We start from the raw sequence: 18,463 nt of genomic DNA on the forward strand, positions 1-18,463 counted from the left end.
ATGTCAACAGGAGGAAGGGATAAAGTAACTGCTCATTCATTATGGATGTATTGTCTCGGTATCAAGTTAAAGAAGACTTTAAACAATGAAGAGACCTTTCCAAACGTCTCTGTGAGGTAATTGATTGCCCTGACTAACAGTTCATTAGTGAGGATCACGTGTAACAGCCTACAAAATGAAAATATACAGTTTTTACACAAAATGGCACATTATAATTTCCATAGAGACCAACCAGGCTTGTACACTTTTAACGTTGTTCTCCTGTAATGTTCACAATGACTCCTTCATAGGAGAATGAATTGACACCTTTTTGTGGCTCTCGGTTCGACTGACATACATCACACAAACAGAAAAGTAAACTTAACACCATAATATATTTGTTTTAGACTTCTTGATAACGCAGTGTAAATGTTTCCATTTTCTTCAACCTCAAGATGTGTGTTCAGTTACTGAATACACTGTGTTTCCCCAACGGTTGTCAAGGAGCCTATTTCTCACGCATGTGTGTTTGTGTGTGTGTGTGTGTGTGTGTGTGTGTGTTCTGCTCACTCGCTCCTCGATGTTGTGCCTTGAGCTGCCTGTGCTAGAGAAATATGGATGACAATGAAGCAGGATCACCTTGAAGAGGACAGTTGGACAAAAAAGCAAAAAAAGGGTAAAAAATGCCTCCAAAGCGGAAAAACGATGTTGCAGTCAAAGTTGAAGATGGTATGAGTTTAATTTTTTTTCATACATTTTAATCTTAAAAGTGCATTTACTTGGTTTCATGCTTAAGATGTTGTTGCATTTGATCCTTTTTCCAGTTGGGATGGAGGTGGATGCTGAGATAGATAGTGGAAGTGAAGGTGGGTCATTATTGTTTGAAAATTGTAGAATAACAACAATATAGGTATAATGGTATAACTTTAATTTAAGTAATATATGTTTAGAATATACAATTCCTCTGTGTGGTAGCCTCTAAAGAACAGACATAACTGCATTTTAAAAACGTATTCATAATTTATTAATTTGGATTTATAACGTGTGCCCTTATCCCAGATGAGGCCCGAAGAAGAGCTAAAAACAGAAGAGCCAAACCACAACGCAAAGCCAAACAACCAAGTGAAGATGAGGAGGACGAGGATGAAGACGAGACCCCAAGGAGAAAAGGCAGAAGAAAGAAAACCAAAGCTAGAGCTAAGGATGATGACGAAGATGATGATGATGAAGACAATCGCAGCGTGAAGAGCAAAACCTCCAAAGCATCCAGAAAGAAAGCCCCCAAGGACAACGAGGAGGACAGCGAAGGGGAAGGAGACAAAAAAAAAAGAGGAAAGACAGTGTCCAAAAAGGAGAAGGAGCAGCAGAATAAGGAGAAGAAGGGTAATGTGAAAGGGAAAGCAGGTCAGAGTAAAGGTGGTGAGAAGGACAAGAAAAAGAAGAATGGCAGGTGCAGTATTCTCTGAGAGTTTATGTTATTAATACACATAATACAGCAGATGTTTGGATTATATTATTTCTTAGCTAGGATAATAACTAAATCCTCAAGTCCTACCATATTTAATTATGATATTAATCAATTATGATTTTTTCTGCTCTGTTGGTGATGTAATCTTATCATCACATTCATTACTAAATGCATAAGACAACAGAACTAAACACCACACAGATTCTTCCAGTTTGATTAGAAGTACTGGCAGAATTTTAAATCAGTCTCTTAGTTTTCAGTGCCCTATGGTATAAATGATACCTTCCCTTTATCTCACACATCTGCCCTCAACTTAGATTGGAAAGAATGTTTCACTTCACTCAAAATGATGCCATGACACACCTTCACCTACTGTGATGATTACAGGAAACAATAATACACATTTATTATGTTTTTTTTCTGATTAGTCAGTGCACTAAATGTAGTGACCCACATGTAAAGTGTTGATGATTCATTGACAAATTTACTGCATTTGTAAATATTACAATATTATCCATAGCTACATACTGCTTTTAATTTGGTTGGTTATTCCCTGCCCAACTACTTGCTTTAAACTGTTTGATGATTTGCTTTGATTATTGAAATTGAGGAGAAAAATAGGCATTTTCCACCTGTCATTATGTCTCATACACTTTTTAATCTCACTCAAACAGTATTTGTCAGTATTGTATCACCAGCTACACAAGAGTAAGCTACCAGCTAATCAGAGGTAAAGTACAGATGGTTTTTTAACCACTTACACACCCAGCTACACATACATTTACAGATGAAGTTGTGCACAGGTGCTGAATTTAGGCAAATCTGGATAACTTTGCATGTGATGATGCTGCATTTAAATCACCCACTGGCAGATCTCAGGGGCTTTTTTTGCACCTTGACTCAATCTGAAAGAAACGCACCTGACAACAACTCTTATTTTCAAGTCACGTTTACTTAGACATCGGACAGCGTTCCTAGAATAATAGTGTGTGCACAAAGGATGCCACTTGAAACTGAATGACACCTGTGCAGGGCTCATTCCTTGCTCTTCATTACATTGTGTTTAAATGGGGTCAATAACCACAAAGGAGCAGGTGTCACAATGCTAACATGATGCATATTTTAACCTGATAGTTGCACTTTTCAAATATAGTTAACAGTTAAAACTTATGTCATAGGTTTTTTTTTAATCAGCAATCAAAGTAAGGAAGAGACATTGTTAATTTTAAATGTATTTTTTTTTTAAATTGTATGAAGTATCTTCCCTCTTCCAGTGTCTGTTCTTCCTTCATTTTGTCGAGGTGTTTTTATGATATTGAGGCTTCTTGTCACTAACTATATCCTCTCTGCAGCTCATCTTCTTCCTCTGGCTCTGATGATGAGTCACTGTCAGAGGGGGAGATGGAAGCCTTAAAAGAGCAGGTAGAGGAGAAGAAGAAACTGGTCGCGACATTAAGGAACAAACCCTGGCGCATGAAGAGGAGACTCGATGTGCTCAAGTAAAAAAACAAAACAAAAGAAATTCCCCAAAAAGCTGCTAACTCTGTCTAATCTTTCCTGCTATTTTGCTTGTGATTCTGGCTTTGTTTGCTAGTGCTGTAAAGTGTCACTGATGTAGTGTTTTTTTTTTTGTTGTTTAGTAGTTGTGTTGTGTTGTGTTGTGTTCCTTCCAACATCCATCATCACTTATGTCATGTACATGTGATGCAGCTTTTAATCATTAAACTGCATTTCCCAGCTGTTTGATACTTCTGTTTCCTGTGCTGTGGATAAATAAAAACTACTTTGGAATAACTGTACAAAGTAGGTCTGACAAGTGTGTATACCAAGCAGACAGTCCTAAGCTTAATGTTTTGTTTTAGTCAACAATTTAGAAATATTATTTGACATTGTTACACATTATGAATACAAGACTAAACTAAATCAATGGTGGCATTTATTTATTTATTTTTTTAAATTTTGAACAGAAATGAAGAAAAATGTTTTTAATAAATTAAATATATATTTACCAAATGATATAATAAATGAACTAATCTTGGTTTTGGTGAAAAGGTGGGACATGATGTTAAAATAGGCAATCTACCAAAGTTGCAGGGTAACCATTTTATTTTTTATTTTTTATAAATCTCTAAAAATCTACCTGTACTGAAACCAAATATGGTGTCTAAATCAGCAGTGCTTAAGATATTATTGGAGTCCTATTCATAGTTTTTGAAGGCTATGATTATAATAGATTATAATATCGTGGCTCCCAAATGCACATAAACACACAGTGACTGTAGCTGACTGTGGTCACTGTCTTTTCCACAGAATAAAATAAAAAATGCAATATATTGGGAGGTGTGTAGATTAGTCTGTTGGCATGTATGTCTCTATCCTCGATTCATATTTTTAGAATTCAAACATCGATGTTTGTTAGGGTTGGGCACAGAGAAACGGTTCCAAACAGGAACGGTTCCTGACGCCCGGTTCCGGAATCGTTACGAAGATGTTTGCATTTTGATTCTTTTTTTAGATTCATAAATGCCTGTACTAGTTTGTTTCAGTTTGGACCGCAGAGCGGAAGGGAGATAGGAACAAATCATCAGTAAAAACTCCGGTAAAACTCCGGAAAACAATCACCAGGAATAAATAGTTGCTCCCTGCTAAAGATAGTAGCTCTAACAACAGATAAAATGATAAACTGGTGATATTACAGCCTGTGAATGCAGTACGGGGATGCATTTACTCCGCCTCCGGGTCCCAAATTAACTGGAAAGAGGTCTTATAATAGTCTATTTTCTTTTTAAAGAGGTGCAATTTTTGTGGCTTGAGACTCCAAATACATTTATGTATATAATATCTTCCCTACAATATAAACAGGTTCACAATATAACTATTGTTTATAGTTTCTGTTTCCACTGTATCCAGAATAATAATAATGTTGCTCAACAAGAACTGTTGATTTGTGACACACATCACATCTACCTGGGCTGTAGCTCTTTGTTTTTTTGACTGCTGTTAACTTGTTTGTTGTGTTATTTCAGCAAGTTTCAGTTTTACAGTTACAGCTGGGGACTTTTGTAATTGAATACCTAGTTACAGTACAGTAACCAAATTAAACTGTAACAACTAAGTGAATTAATAAAAATGGCCTTCGTAAAGGCTTTTTCAAATGAAAAAATTATCCTGTGAAACCTGTGACCTGTTTATCTGCACACCTCAAATAATCGAAATCGAGAATCGTTTAGAACAGGAATCGAAATTAAGACTTGGAATCAGAATCGTTAAAATCCAAACGATGCCCAACCCTAATGTTTGTTCTGCCTAACTCTTTCCTGACGCTGACACTATTCAGTGGATGCTGCTTTGGCTGACTGACCTCTTGCTTGCCAGGTTTCATAACTTATTCAAATATATCATCCATCAGTAAACCATGCTGTTGCTGTCGTTTGAACATCCTGCACACTATAACTAATTTATTGGTTGGATTGGCAGCAGTGTTAAGCAGCATGTTGGATTGGGTTTTGTTTCACCAAGATGTATTTGTGTTCTCTGATTGGATGAATAGGGAGGCTCAGGATTTTGTTGAGAAGTTCGAAGGCGCCCTCGGGAAAGGAAAAGGCAGGAGACTGTATGCATTTAAAGTCATGATGGCCAAGGTAAGCCACACATTGCACTTGAGTTGGAGAGTTGTTCACATATTGAAGTGATTTTTACAGTCAACAATGCAACCATAGTAATTATTTTCAACATGATCCTTATAGAAATTTATCAAGTTCAAGCGTGACTTTGAGAACTTCAAAACAGCTTGCATACCATGGGAGAGGAAGATCAAGGATGTGGAAAGTTGGTACCAGATATACCAAAACAGTCCTTTTCAATGTCAAATATTCTGAGTCAGGTTTCTTGTTTTGAATCAATCATAGGTCACTTTGGATCATCCGTAGCTTCTTACTTTATTTTTCTGAGGTGGATGTACGGTCTGAATATGGTCCTGTTTGGATTAATGTTTGGCCTGGTGATTCTTCCTGAGGTATGACTGTTTTTACAACACATGTATGCATGTTACACTGGATTAGAGATGCACCGAAATGAAAACTCTTGGCTGACACTGAAAACCCAAAATAATGAAAACAAAGTGGAAAACCAAAAACACTGAAATAAATGATCATGCCAATTATTAGTATCATTGCATTTATGGCTCTGATTATGTACCAATCTTACTGAAATCAAGGCATTACAATTGCATGAATTAATCATAATGCATCAATGAATAAATCCATTAAAAGAATACATGAAAACATTTACTCAGCACTGACATTTCAGCAATGCCAAATATAAAATAAAATGAAATAAAATGTTTAACTTGACCCCACTTATGTATACATTAAATAATAATGTAGAGGCCTATAACTGACAAGGCTGCTGAAAGATACATTTAATATGTTCTCCCTCTACACAAAGTGTATTTAAGTTCTTGATGGGGAGTAACTTCTCTGCTTTATTACAGTGAAGTCTGTTTTTCTTGTAATTGAGAACATGAGCTAGTGTTGTGGTGGTCAAGACCGGTCTTGGTCTCGAGACCGGTCTCGAGACCAAATTTTAAAGGTCTTGGTCTTGTCTCGGACTCTGAAGCATTTTGACTCGGTCTTGTCTTGGACTCGGGCTGCCCGGACTCGGGATTTTCCGTCAAGACCGTTCGAGACCAGCACTAATTCCTGCTATTTTTAAACATTTTTATAATGTGATAATAACACGGAGAAGAACGGGATAAAACAATCCTTTATTCATTCTTTAATCCACCCTGTATAATGACCACAACCTTCCTTAATGTGACTGAGTGACGTGTGTGACACTCATACGTGTGTGGCTCCGGTGTCAGTTTGGACCGCGGAGCGCAAGGGAGAAATGAACTAATCACCGGTAAAAATCCCAGTAAAATTCCTGAAAACAATCACCAGTAATAAATATTATCTCCCTGGTAAAGACAGTAGCTCTAATAACTGGTAAAATGATAAACTGATGATATTACAGTCTGTGAATGCTGGATAGGGGACGCACTTACTCTGCCTCTGGGTCCTAGTGCCAGCCGAGCGGTGAAGCCTGTTCCGTTTACCGTGTTTACTGAGGTCCGTGTGTGTTTAATAAGTCTGTGTGTGTTTAATAAGTCCGTGTGTGTTTAATAATTTCGTGTGTGTTTAATAAGTCCGTGTGTGTCCGTGTGAAAGTCTGCATGTTTATGCATCTGTCCATCCACTCTTTTCATTATATCCATGTCTTTTAAGGCTTTATTATATAATGTCGGCTGTAGTCCGGGCCGCCGCCATCTTGGTTTATGTCGTCACCAGCGCGTCATCGCCGCAGAGTTGCACTCAAATAATATTAAATATTTTTAAAGTGGTGGTTTTTTTGTGACTTTAGACTCCAATTACATGTATGTATATAATATGTTCCCCACAATATAAACCAGGTTCAAAATATAATTATTTTTTATAGTTTCTGTTTCCACTGTATCCAGAATAATAATAATAATTATATATATATATATATATATATATATATATATATATATATATATATATATATATATATATATATATAATAACTATTGATTAATTTGTTACATGACTTTTCCAGGGTTTGAGTTTGTTTTATTTAGTTTCACATCTACCTGTAGCTCTATGTTTTTTACACTGCTGACAACTTGTTTGTAGTTTTATTTCAGAAAGTTTCACTTTTACAGTTACAGTTGGAAATCTTTGTGAATTGAATATCCAGTTATATTACAGCAACCAAATTAAACTATATCAACTAAGTGAATTAATAAAAATAACCTGTGTAAAGGCTTTTTCAAACTAAAATCTTATCTTGTGAAATCTGTGACCTGTTAAACCTGAACAACTGAAAGAATCAGAATAAAGAATCATTATTTCTTGGCAGAAATGCTTTTAAACACTTGCTGTACATTCAGCTGACATAAAAATCTTGTTTTCAAATATGTAGAATAATTGTGAATGTATCAGTAGCAGTAGTAGTTTTAATATTTTAGTTAATTTTTTGCAGGCACCTTTTTTTTTGTCCGTCAAATGTATTTAAAATAAACTAAAATTAAAGAGAGATGTTATTTAACTGTTGAACCTTGCCATAATTTTATTTATTTATTTATTTTTTTAAATTGAAAAAAAAAATGTTTATGGTCTTGGTCTTGGTCTTGGTCTCGGTTTGTCTCGGTCTTGGTCTTGACTCGGTCTCGGCTCCCGAAAGTCTTGGTCTTGTCTTGGTCTCGGTGCATGCTGGTCTCGGGCAAGTCTTGGTCTCGGATAGTGCGGTCTTGAACACAACACTAACATGAGCACTGTGTCTCACGTCAGCACTCTGGTCTCCTTCACCTGTGCTGTGTGATTCTCCGTCTTCAAGCATGTTCCCTCAAAAAGTGAAACAATTATATTTTTGACACTGTCACATTATCCTGTGAAATCATGTTGGTTCTTCGTATCCATCGCTGTACGGATCATTTCTTGTGCCGACTTTCGGTGGCCAAATTTTCGGTGCATCCCTAACAGAAATGGTACTCATTCTTCACAAGGACTCTTCCCCTTTGTTTAGGTTCTCATGGGTCTTCCCTATGGTACCATTGCCAGAAAGACTGTGCCCAGAGCTGAGCAGGACACTGCCATGGACTACTCAGTGCTTTTTGACTTTGAGGTGAAGATCACCAGTTATTCAACAGGGACTTAATTTTTTTTCCTACTTAGCATGAAGGAACAAATCTGCATGACATTGACTAATGTGGTTTGACAGTAAGTTCTGTAATATCATCCCTACTATTTGTTCAGCTCATTCCATTTAATGGAGGATTTTGGTTCTCACTGTTATGCATCAACAGCCAGGTAGAGCAATAGTGCAGTTAAAATTAAAAAGTGGTATTATATGTGGGTGTCTACCTTGTCATGGTTAGGAAGGTTTATGGGTTACATTAACCCTGAAGGCTATGCAGTCCGCAGATTCAAAACTCATGGTAGGCTTAACCAGTGGTTTCCTTATAGGGTATCTGTGCAGAATTTTAACTCCAAGCTCAAAAGCTATCAAAAGATCATATATAATACTAAAGGTTTAGTCCTTTAAAAGTCCTTGTAGAGCAGCCAGGACTAGAAAAAAACATGGTCATCAGGGTGCTACATGGGTTGTATTTTAAAGTATTGAATCAGGACCACAATGTCACAGCTTCTTTCTCTGATTCTGTCTCGCAAGCTCCCTTTCTCCTGTTAAGGGCGTACCTTCAGAGACATTAGTGAGTGTTTGTATCTGTGAATGTTTTTTGGGTGAGCCTGAACCTGAGCCTTGTCTGTAATCATCTATCCATTCATCCATTTTCCAACTCAATTGCTACTTTTCAGGCCCAGGGGGGTCTTCTGGTGCCTATATCCAGCGCTAGGGCGCTAGGCGGGGATACACCCTAGACAGGGCACCAGTCCATAGCAGGGCAAAAAACAAACAGGCAGACAGTAATTCACACTCCCATTCACTCCCACTATTGGCAATGTAAAGACTCAAATCTATCGAACAATCATGCTTTTGGATGGTGGGATAAAAACGGGGTACCCTGAGAAACTCAAGCAAGCACGGGAAGAACATGAAAGGACACAGAAAGGTGGCATGCAACTATTCTTGATTTCTTTCCCCAGCAAAGCCTTCTGTGGACAACATACACCATGAAGAATAGGCTGGATTCGGAGAGGTCAGAGGGTGCTTAGATCACACGTTTTCCATTTGAAACATCATAGAACAACGCCCAGAGTGGAATGGTTGGATCGTACTCCGAATGCTCTGGATCCCCAAAGTGGTTCTTAGATGGACACCACCAGGGAGAAAAGAAACAAGGCAGTTCTAAGGCCACCACAGAACAAACAGCCAAAGATTACCATAGATAAACATGATTGATGCCTTATGCCCCATGGGGTGAAGAATAAAAGAAAGAAGTGTCAATATATTGTCATAGTGTGACAAAATATATGTACTTTTTTTTTATTAGCAATGGAAATACTGTCATAAATTACATGATGTGCTTATGTTCATAGTTGTAACCAAAAACAAAAGTGAGATAGTCTTTGTATTTCTGGCCTTTTAAAAATTATTTTACAAATAAGTTTTCTTTATGTTTTCTCCACAGGGTTATTGCAAGTATTCCATTTTGTTTTACGGATTCTACAACAATGAGAAGCAAATCGGGTTGCTGAAGTTCAGACTTCCTTTGTCATACCTGCTTGTGGGTGTTGGTATTTTTGGATACAGCCTCATGGTTGTCATTAGAACGTAGGCAACACACCAAAATGCAGGACTAGTTATATAAATGGACATGCTATGGCTGGGTTCACTGTTTTCTCTGTGCTTACGCTGTCAGCATGGCTCGTAACGCAAATGAAGGAGGAGACGGAGCAGACGAGGGGGATTTCACCTTCAGCTGGAAGATGTTCACCAGCTGGGACTACCTGATAGGGAACCCAGAGACTGCAGACAACAAATATGCCTCCATTACCACCAGCTTCAAGGTTAATGGGTTATTTAAATGTATGGGAGGAGGACGTCATCATCTTTTATGCCTATCAAACCTGAGAACAACCATTCTTAAATGTGAAAAAGTGCCTCTGTTTTTTCAATGCCGAAACAAATACAAATACAAATTAAATCTCTCTAAAATCTGCTGATGTGAACCTGCTTGATCTTTTTCAGGGCTATTCATTATCTTTTGTTACATGTATATGGCAAGATTAAGATTAACTGATGGTGTGTTTGTGGAATTACACTTACAGTAATATGTCTTGTTGCCTTTTGTTTGAGTGTCATCCATTCGATCATAGTAAGCACTATGGCACAATTTTAGGAATACATGAAAAAAGGCAGCTTTTTAAATATGATTTTAGATGCTAAATTAATTGAATTGAAACGTGTTTGTTTTTTTTTACTCTGGACTGCAGGAATCCATAGTGGACGAACAGGAGAACCAGAAAGATGAGAACATCCATCTCCGACGTTTCCTCAGGGTTCTTGCAAACTTTCTAATACTTTGCTGCCTTGGAGGCAGTGGGTATCTCATCTACTTCGTGGTGAAACGTTCGCAGGATTTTGCTGACATGGACAATGCTGACCTCTCCTGGTTTGAGAAAAATGAGGCAGGTTTACATAAAACTTTTTGGTCTTGTTAGAGAAAAAAATGTTGCCTATATTTGAGAGTGAAGTCTTTTTTTGTTGTCACAAAATGTTTCAGGTGGAGTTTGTGATGTCTCTGCTTGGGCTGGTGTGTCCTCCTCTATTTGAAACCATCGCAGAGTTGGAAGACTATCATCCTCGAATTGCCCTCAAGTGGCAGCTAGCACGGATCTTTGCTCTCTTCTTGGGAAACCTTTATACTTTCCTGTTTGCTCTGTTTGATGAAGTCAATGAAAAGGTAAACTGTCTGTCAAAGTATTGTTTTTCACACGAAATTGTATGTATGTTTTCTTCAGCTCACATTACCTAACCAAAAGAGTCATTTTAATAGTGTGAGTCATAAAAACGAGTAATCAATTTCGCTATGTCTGTGTTTTCTCTTCTAAAGTTGGAGAGAGAAAAGATCATTAAGAATGAAACCGAGTTGGCTTTGGCACACTATTACGCCAACTACAGCTCCTTCTACAACACAACAGATGTACCTCCTCCAAATGTGCATCCAGCTGACGCTATCAGAGGACCATGCTGGGAGACTGGGGTGGGAATAGTAAGGAACATCAGTCTAGACCAGGGGTGCCCAATCCTGGTCCTCAAGAGCCCCTATCCAGCATGTTTTAGATGTTGTTATCAGGCTTCTGCAGAGCTTTCAGTTAATCATTTGAATCAGGTGTGATGTAAGAGTGAAACATCTAAAACATGCTCTTGAGGACCAGGATTGGGCACCCCTGGTCTAGACAAAGGCATTACAAAGCGTGTCTGCTTTATTGGTCCTTACTCCTTCTCAGGTGTTGCTAGAATATCATCAATTCAAATCTTTTGAGAACATGCAAGCTCCACACAAATAGGGAAGCATATCTGTACCATAATTCAGTTTAAAATGGATTAACAGAAATGCTTTTTCATTTTCAGAATATAGCCGCATTTTTGAACTCATAAATAAAATGAATAATAAATAAACCAAACTGTATTTTTATTTTCTTCTTCAAGGGTGCTCATTTTGTAACGTAATTAAAATGATGAAGGAAATCACATTTACGTTTTAATTTTCAAAAGATGGCCCAGCAAATAGGTACCAAAATTCAATTTGAAATGGAAAATTTGAAAATTAAAATGCACCAGCAGAAAGGCTTATTTGACTCTTAAATCAAATTGGTGATAAATAATCAAAATTGCATTTTCATTTTCTCCTTCAACACTGCTCATTTTGTGACACAACTAAAGAAAGCAAAGAGGTCATTGCATTTTTGTTTTCATGCATCATAATTCAATTTGACTTCTCAAACCCACACAGCACAGAAGAGTGACATCAGTGGCCGCTCTTCTTCGGGGTTGGTTGGCCTCACCTCTGCCTTTTCCAGTCAACACCGCTGTGTTTTAACTTTTAGCGTAGCGATACGAGAGTTGTGTTTACAGTAAATTGAGTTAAAGAGAGACCGAGAGTTTTATTATTTCCTTTCATACACAAAAAGGCCCCTAGACCTGAACCTCAACCAACATATTAGATATCTTAACATGCTCTTAGAGTTTGATACTTCTTCTCTGTTTTCTTTTTTCATGTGTAGGAATTTGTGAAGTTGATCGTGTCCGATGTGCAGGTCTCTTATTTGACGATCCTCATTGGTGACTTTCTGCGAGCTGTTATCGTTCGCTTCCTTAATTATTGCTGGTGCTGGGACCTGGAAGCTGGATTTGTAAGAACTTGTTGTGTGTTGCTGTTAAGGCATTACATTGAATCTCTACATTTCTCTGTTAAAAATATCTTTGTAATATAGATTCAACCTCCTAAAAAAGGTTTAGGTGCTTTTGTGAGGCTGCACACGTTACTTTGTCTTCAAAGAAAATTATTGGTGATGTCATTCATTTTAGTATTGGTGGGGTGTGTAGAGAGACTTTTAGTGGAGCTATATTAAGTTCTATGAAATTAAAAATAGCCTTTGCAAGATTCATTATTGGAATCAGAATTACTTTAATAATCGTAGGGGGGATTTACGTTTCTTACTTTGTGACCGCTGTTTGTCGTTTTGTTAATTTAAATGCATGTAACTACTGAGCCCCTAAAGGGACACGAATATTATTTTTTTCACGTAGCGCGTGAAACCAATACGTGAGTGCATAAAAGTTCTAAGGGAGCACGTAATAGTTTTAAGCCCGCACATAAAATATTTTACGTGCACGCTTATAAACATCAGTGATCAGGCTGCATGCTCTGCTCGTGATCAAGTAAAGCTTTATTTCAGCCTTAGGTTTAGGGTTAACCTTTCTGTGCTCGCTTACGCAATACTAGTATCACGCGCTCGCGTGTAACTTTTACGTGAGCACGCAATAAAAAATAAATAAATATCCGTGTCCCTTTAGGGGCTCCATATATAACTGCTTAACTGTCAAGGTTGAGGTTTTTGTTGGAGGACCCAGATGCAGAGGCCTAGTTGTAGAACATTTGTCCTGTTAATATACTCCAAAAACCAAAACAGGCAAAGGGAAAACTAGGAGCAGGGAAAACCACCACATCACACATAGACAACAAAGCAGCAATCTTTCTGTGTCCAAACACTCACCTAAATAGTGAGGGACGGTTGATTGGGAAGGAGCCACACTTGAGTGCCAAACATGAGACAGCTAATCACTCACAACCCAAACACACTGACATCACTGGGAGGTGGAAACATGAACAGGATACTTGGAAACACAGAGGGCCTGTACTACGAAGCTAGATAATTATATCCTGGATTTATCTCCGTTAACTGGCTTCACCTAACCAAACATTGTCCGTCAGACTGAAGCTGTCCTACAAATCTCAATTACAACTCGCTAAGTTAAGCAAGTTCATTTCAGCCTGGCTACGTGCGCACACTTGTGATAGAGGAGCAGGGCAACATGATTACAATATATCTAAAAACTCCCCAAGGTCGATATTACAATTCATTTTATGGATTCCTAAAGGTAATTGATATCAGCAAATTAGCTAAACACAGTGTTTATGAAAATGTCTGAGTCAAAACAGTTGTCTTGATTAAACAAACAAGATCAGCAGTGTTCTGGTGGGGCAGACCCACACAGGCTAAATTAAACATGGATAATACAAAGGGATTACATGATGGAAAAACAGAATCTTAGAGATAACTTGTGTGCTTGCTGGCACCTTTAGGCCACTAAGACAAATATCTGCAGAAAACTTAGATAGATTAGAACTTATTAGAAAAACAAGGAAGCATCACTGTGCCCTATGTGCACCCAATGCTTTGAATCAGTACACTAGAAATATTATTCCCAAGAAACAAACATTGATGTACATTTATTGATAGTTTTGACAACCTTAGGGCATGAGCACAGAAGTGCTGCATGATAGGACACAGTTCATGATGAGTTCTGGTCAACCTGATACCATGTAGTCACTTCTGGCAAGACAGCTGATCCCAACCCCTGAAACTGTAGACAGCTTTAAGGAACTTAATTACAGAAGGAGAGAGCAAGGCATTGAGAGAACAGTAGAAGAAGAGAAATTGTTCATGTTTCATGCTTATTGTGTTGTGATGTTTATTCCAGCCATCATATGGAGAGTTTGACATTAGTGGAAATGTCCTTGGGCTCATCTTTAATCAAGGAATGATATGGTGAGCTATGAAACATGGGTATCAACAGCTGATATTTTAAAGCTTAAGAAAATGGTTTGATTGAAAAGTGATATAAGCCACCTTTCTTTGCTATGTAAAAATACATTACATTTACGATAAATTTAATGTGAAGTGCATGTTTACATTAATATATATATATATATATATATATATATATATATATACTGTATTTGTTTGTGTTGAATAAACAATATTTGATAACAAAGATAAAAAATAATAAACTGTTATTTCATCCAGGATGGGAGCATTTTACGCTCCCGGTCTGGTTGGAGTGAACTTGCTGCGTCTCCTGTCCTCCATGTATTATCAGTGCTGGGCCGTGATGTCCTGCAATGTTCCTCATGAGCGAGTTTTCAAAGCCTCACGTTCCAACAACTTCTACATGGGCCTTCTGCTGCTCGTGCTCTTCCTCAGCCTGCTTCCTGTGGTCTACACAATCATGACCCTGTCCCCATCATTTGACTGCGGACCGTTTAGGTCAGTAAATGTCAAATAACTGAACTGACATGAAAACAAAATTTCTTCACGTAGGTTGATTTTTTTTTCTTCTTCCTCTTGCAGTGGTCAGGAGAAAATGTATGATGTGGTGATGCAGGCGATTGATCAGGATCTACCAGCTTTCATTGGAAACATTTTTACATATGCCACAAACCCTGGGCTCATCATACCAGGTGTCCTGCTCATGGTGTGAGTGCAATTTTTGCAAATATGTCACAAACTTTGTTGATATACAAGCGAAAAAAATGTTGTGCATAACATTGAAGATCAGCCAGTTTTTTATATTTTTAAGTCTTATTGATATGCAGGGGATTGAACTTGCAGGGTTGGCATTGCCAAACATTTAATTTTTTCTGGTCCAGTATGTGAAAATGTGTTGACATCAAGCTAGGAAATCAAAACACAAACTTTACTGTCTAACAGGCTGGCTCTCTACTACCTGAATGCAGTCTCTGAAGGATACCAGCAAGCCAATACAGACCTAAAAAAAAAGATGCAAGCGGTCAGTACAAGTGTTGTTTTGTTTTCTAGTTAAATATTCTGGGAAACTGATATTGTTGTATTGAATGTTTTCTTTAACACTTGAGGCTCGAGATGAAGAGAAAAACCGCAGAAACAACAAAGACAGCACCAATCAAGTGATGAAAGACTTGGAAGACTTGCTACCAAACAAGTCTCTGATCCCACGTCCCATTGAGGAGGAACCTCCCCTGGATGGTACGATCACATATACCTCCTCAATAGCGGGGTTTCCATGACAGATTTTTTGCGAAATAAAAGCGATATTTCTAAATCTTGACCAAGTATAATTGTGCTTTGAATGTGTTTCCATTGAAAGTTGTTTTGGGTAGACGCCTTGCAAATTCCGTGAAATCTCATCCCGCGAGATTTTGCTGCAGAAAGACGGATGCTCCAAACCTTCTTATAACACTCTGTATTCCTTTGTTGTCTCACGTCTAATTTGCTAGTCATAATTTTAAAGTATATTGCTAAGTACTGTCTGGGTCTTCTGTTTACACGTACCACGTCACGTTTGTCCTCGGAGAGAAGTGGTCATGTGACCAGGTATGTCACGTCCTGTGACATGTATTTGAGGAAAAAGTGTTTCCATGGCGCTTTTGCAACACATTTCAATATTGAAACACCTAAAAGACCTCCTCATGAAAGCGTAAAAACTTTTGAGCGATATTTAAGTGTTTTAAATGCAGTTAATGACAAAGATGTCTCATTTTCTTATTTGTTTTCCTTTATTTTCAGAAATCAAAGTGGAGAAAGTTAGCAAGCCTACCAAGACCAAGCCAGGATCATCAGGGAATGGAGTAAACCTGCAGAAAGAGGTTTCACTGGCTGCACCAAACCCCAGAGGGCCTGTGACGCATGGACCTGGGCCGAGAGGGGGGCCGCCCCTGAATACCAGAGGGCCTCAACCTGGTCCAGCCAGAGGAAGGGGTCGGGGTGGGCATCCACGAAGATGAGTCACAAAAAAAAGAGCTGACCACAAACACTTAAAGTGCCACTGGAATAAACATGTACGTTAGAGTTATACAATTTAACACGACAAAGTTAATTTTGGTCGTACTTGTTTGAAGGTGGAAGATTTTGTGTTTTCTGAGTAACAATAGGCATCTTGAGGGTAAAAAGGTGAGCAGCTCTGCTTCACAGCAAATCTGGCACAGAAGATGTATATTGTGTGATTGCCTTAGGACAAGAACAAACTCAATCAATCAATCAATCTTTATTTGTATAGCGCCAAATCATAACCAATGGTATCTCAAGGCACTTTACAGTAGAGCAGTCTTAAGGACGGACTCTTCATTTTATGGATACACACATATGCATATATACGTATATACACATACATATGTATCCCACACCCAACATGAATTCATCATGGCGGCAAGGAAAACCTTCTGTTAAGCAGCAGGAACCTTGTGTGGATCCCATTCCTATGATGAACAGCCATCCACGTTATGCTGTGTTGGGTGTGTGCAGAGGAAAGGGTGGAGACAGAGCCGCTGAGTCTCTGTAACTCCACACTGAGGATCCCACGGACCTGCAAGACAAAAGCCAGAAGGAGTACAGGAGCAAACACACAAGGGAGTAAGCAGACATAGAGGGAGTGTTTGAAAGAGGAATGGGACCCTCTCCGGTCCCTCTCTAACCTAAATGACCTCTCTCTTAACGCCCTCTCCAACCTCTCTCCAACCGAGCATGCCAGACCCCCCCCCCCCGGCAGTCTATGCCTATTGCATCTTAATTATGAGCTATGAGCTGGTTCCTAACTAAAAGCTTTATCAAAGAGGAATGTTTTGAGCCTAACCTTAAAGGTAGAGAGGGTGTCTGCCCCCCGAACCGTGGTTGGTAGATGGTTCCAGAGAAGTGGGGCCTGATAACTGAAAGCTCTTCCTCCTATACTACTTTTAGAGATGAATGGAACAACGAGTAGTCCAGCATTTTGAGAGCGTAGTGTTCTGGGGGGATTGTATGGCACTACAAGCTCCTTGAGATAGACTGGTGCCTGTCCATTTAGGGCTTTATAAGTGAGAAGAAGAATCTTGAATTCTATTCTATATTTTATGGGAAGCCAATGCAGAGAGGCTAATACAGGAGTAATGTGATCTCTTCTCCTAGTTTTAGTCAGTACACGTGCTGCAGCATTTTGAACCAGCTGAAGTGTCTTAAGCGACTTGCTCGGGCAGCCTGCTAAAAGAGAATTACAATAATCCAGTCTAGAGGTAACAAAAGCATGGACTAGTTTTTCGGCGTCGCCCTGAGACAGGATAGATCTGATTTTAGCAATGTTACGGAGATGAAAGAAGGCAGTTCTTGAAGTTTGTTTTATGTGAGAGTTGAAGGATAAGTCCTGATCAAATAGAACCCCAAGGTTTCTAACAGTTGTGCTTTGTGCCAGAGTAATGCCATCTAGGGCAGTTAGGCTAGCATAGGTTTCTCTAAGGTGTCGCGGGCCCAGTACAATGACCTCAGTCTTGTCTGAGTTGAGAAGAAGAAAATTTTGGTCCATCCAGGCCCTAATGTCCTTTAGACAGGCCTCAAGTTTAGATAGCTGATTTGTCTCACCTGACTTCATTGATACATACAGTTGGGTATCATCAGCATAGCAGTGGAAGTTAACAGAGTATTTTCTCATAACATTACCAAGGGGGATCATATAGATACAGAAGAGGATTGGACCTAGCACAGAGCCCTGAGGAACCCCGTAGCTTACTTTAGTGTACACAGAAGACTTATTATTCACGTGTACAAACTGGTACCTATCAGATAGGTAGGACTTAAACCAGTTTAGGGCAGTCCCTGTGATTCCAAGTAATTTCTCTAATCTCTCTAGTAGAATATAGTGATCTATAGTGTCAAAAGCTGCACTAAGATCTAATAAAACCAGCACTGAGAGTCGTCCTTCATCTGAAGCCCAGAGTAGATCATTAGTTACTTTAACTAAAGCAGTCTCTGTGCTGTGTTGAGCTCTAAAGCCTGACTGGAAGTCCTCGAACAGGCTGTTGTTTTGAAGAAATTCACAGAGCTGAGCTGCCACAACTTTCTCAAGAATCTTTGAAATAAAAGGAAGATTAGATATAGGCCTGTAGTTTGCTAAAGTGCTGGAATCAAGAGTAGGTTTTTTGAGAAGGGGTTTGATTACAGCTACTTTAAAGGACTGTGGCACGTAGCCTATTGATAGGGA

General features: G+C 38.6%; 1 protein-coding gene across 1 annotated transcript; it reads left to right on the plus strand.

The window, feature by feature from the left end:
- Positions 1 to 563: 563 nt before the first annotated feature.
- Positions 564 to 16,463, plus strand: tmc2b (transmembrane channel-like 2b). Its single transcript, XM_028457481.1, has 20 exons — positions 564 to 708; positions 804 to 845; positions 1,039 to 1,429; positions 2,800 to 2,946; positions 4,998 to 5,088; positions 5,194 to 5,275; positions 5,356 to 5,462; positions 8,036 to 8,134; positions 9,600 to 9,742; positions 9,831 to 9,978; positions 10,405 to 10,599; positions 10,695 to 10,874; positions 11,025 to 11,183; positions 12,199 to 12,327; positions 14,180 to 14,247; positions 14,506 to 14,745; positions 14,830 to 14,955; positions 15,190 to 15,268; positions 15,354 to 15,483; positions 16,024 to 16,463. The coding sequence occupies exons 1-20, from the start codon at positions 663 to 665 to the stop codon at positions 16,239 to 16,241; spliced, it is 2,820 nt and encodes a 939-aa protein (XP_028313282.1). The 5' UTR covers positions 564 to 662; the 3' UTR covers positions 16,242 to 16,463.
- The last annotated feature ends 2,000 nt before the right edge of the window (positions 16,464 to 18,463 follow it).

Source organism: Gouania willdenowi, chromosome 9, assembly GCF_900634775.1.
Source record: "Gouania willdenowi chromosome 9, fGouWil2.1, whole genome shotgun sequence".
Lineage (NCBI taxonomy): Eukaryota > Metazoa > Chordata > Actinopteri > Blenniiformes > Gobiesocidae > Gouania > Gouania willdenowi.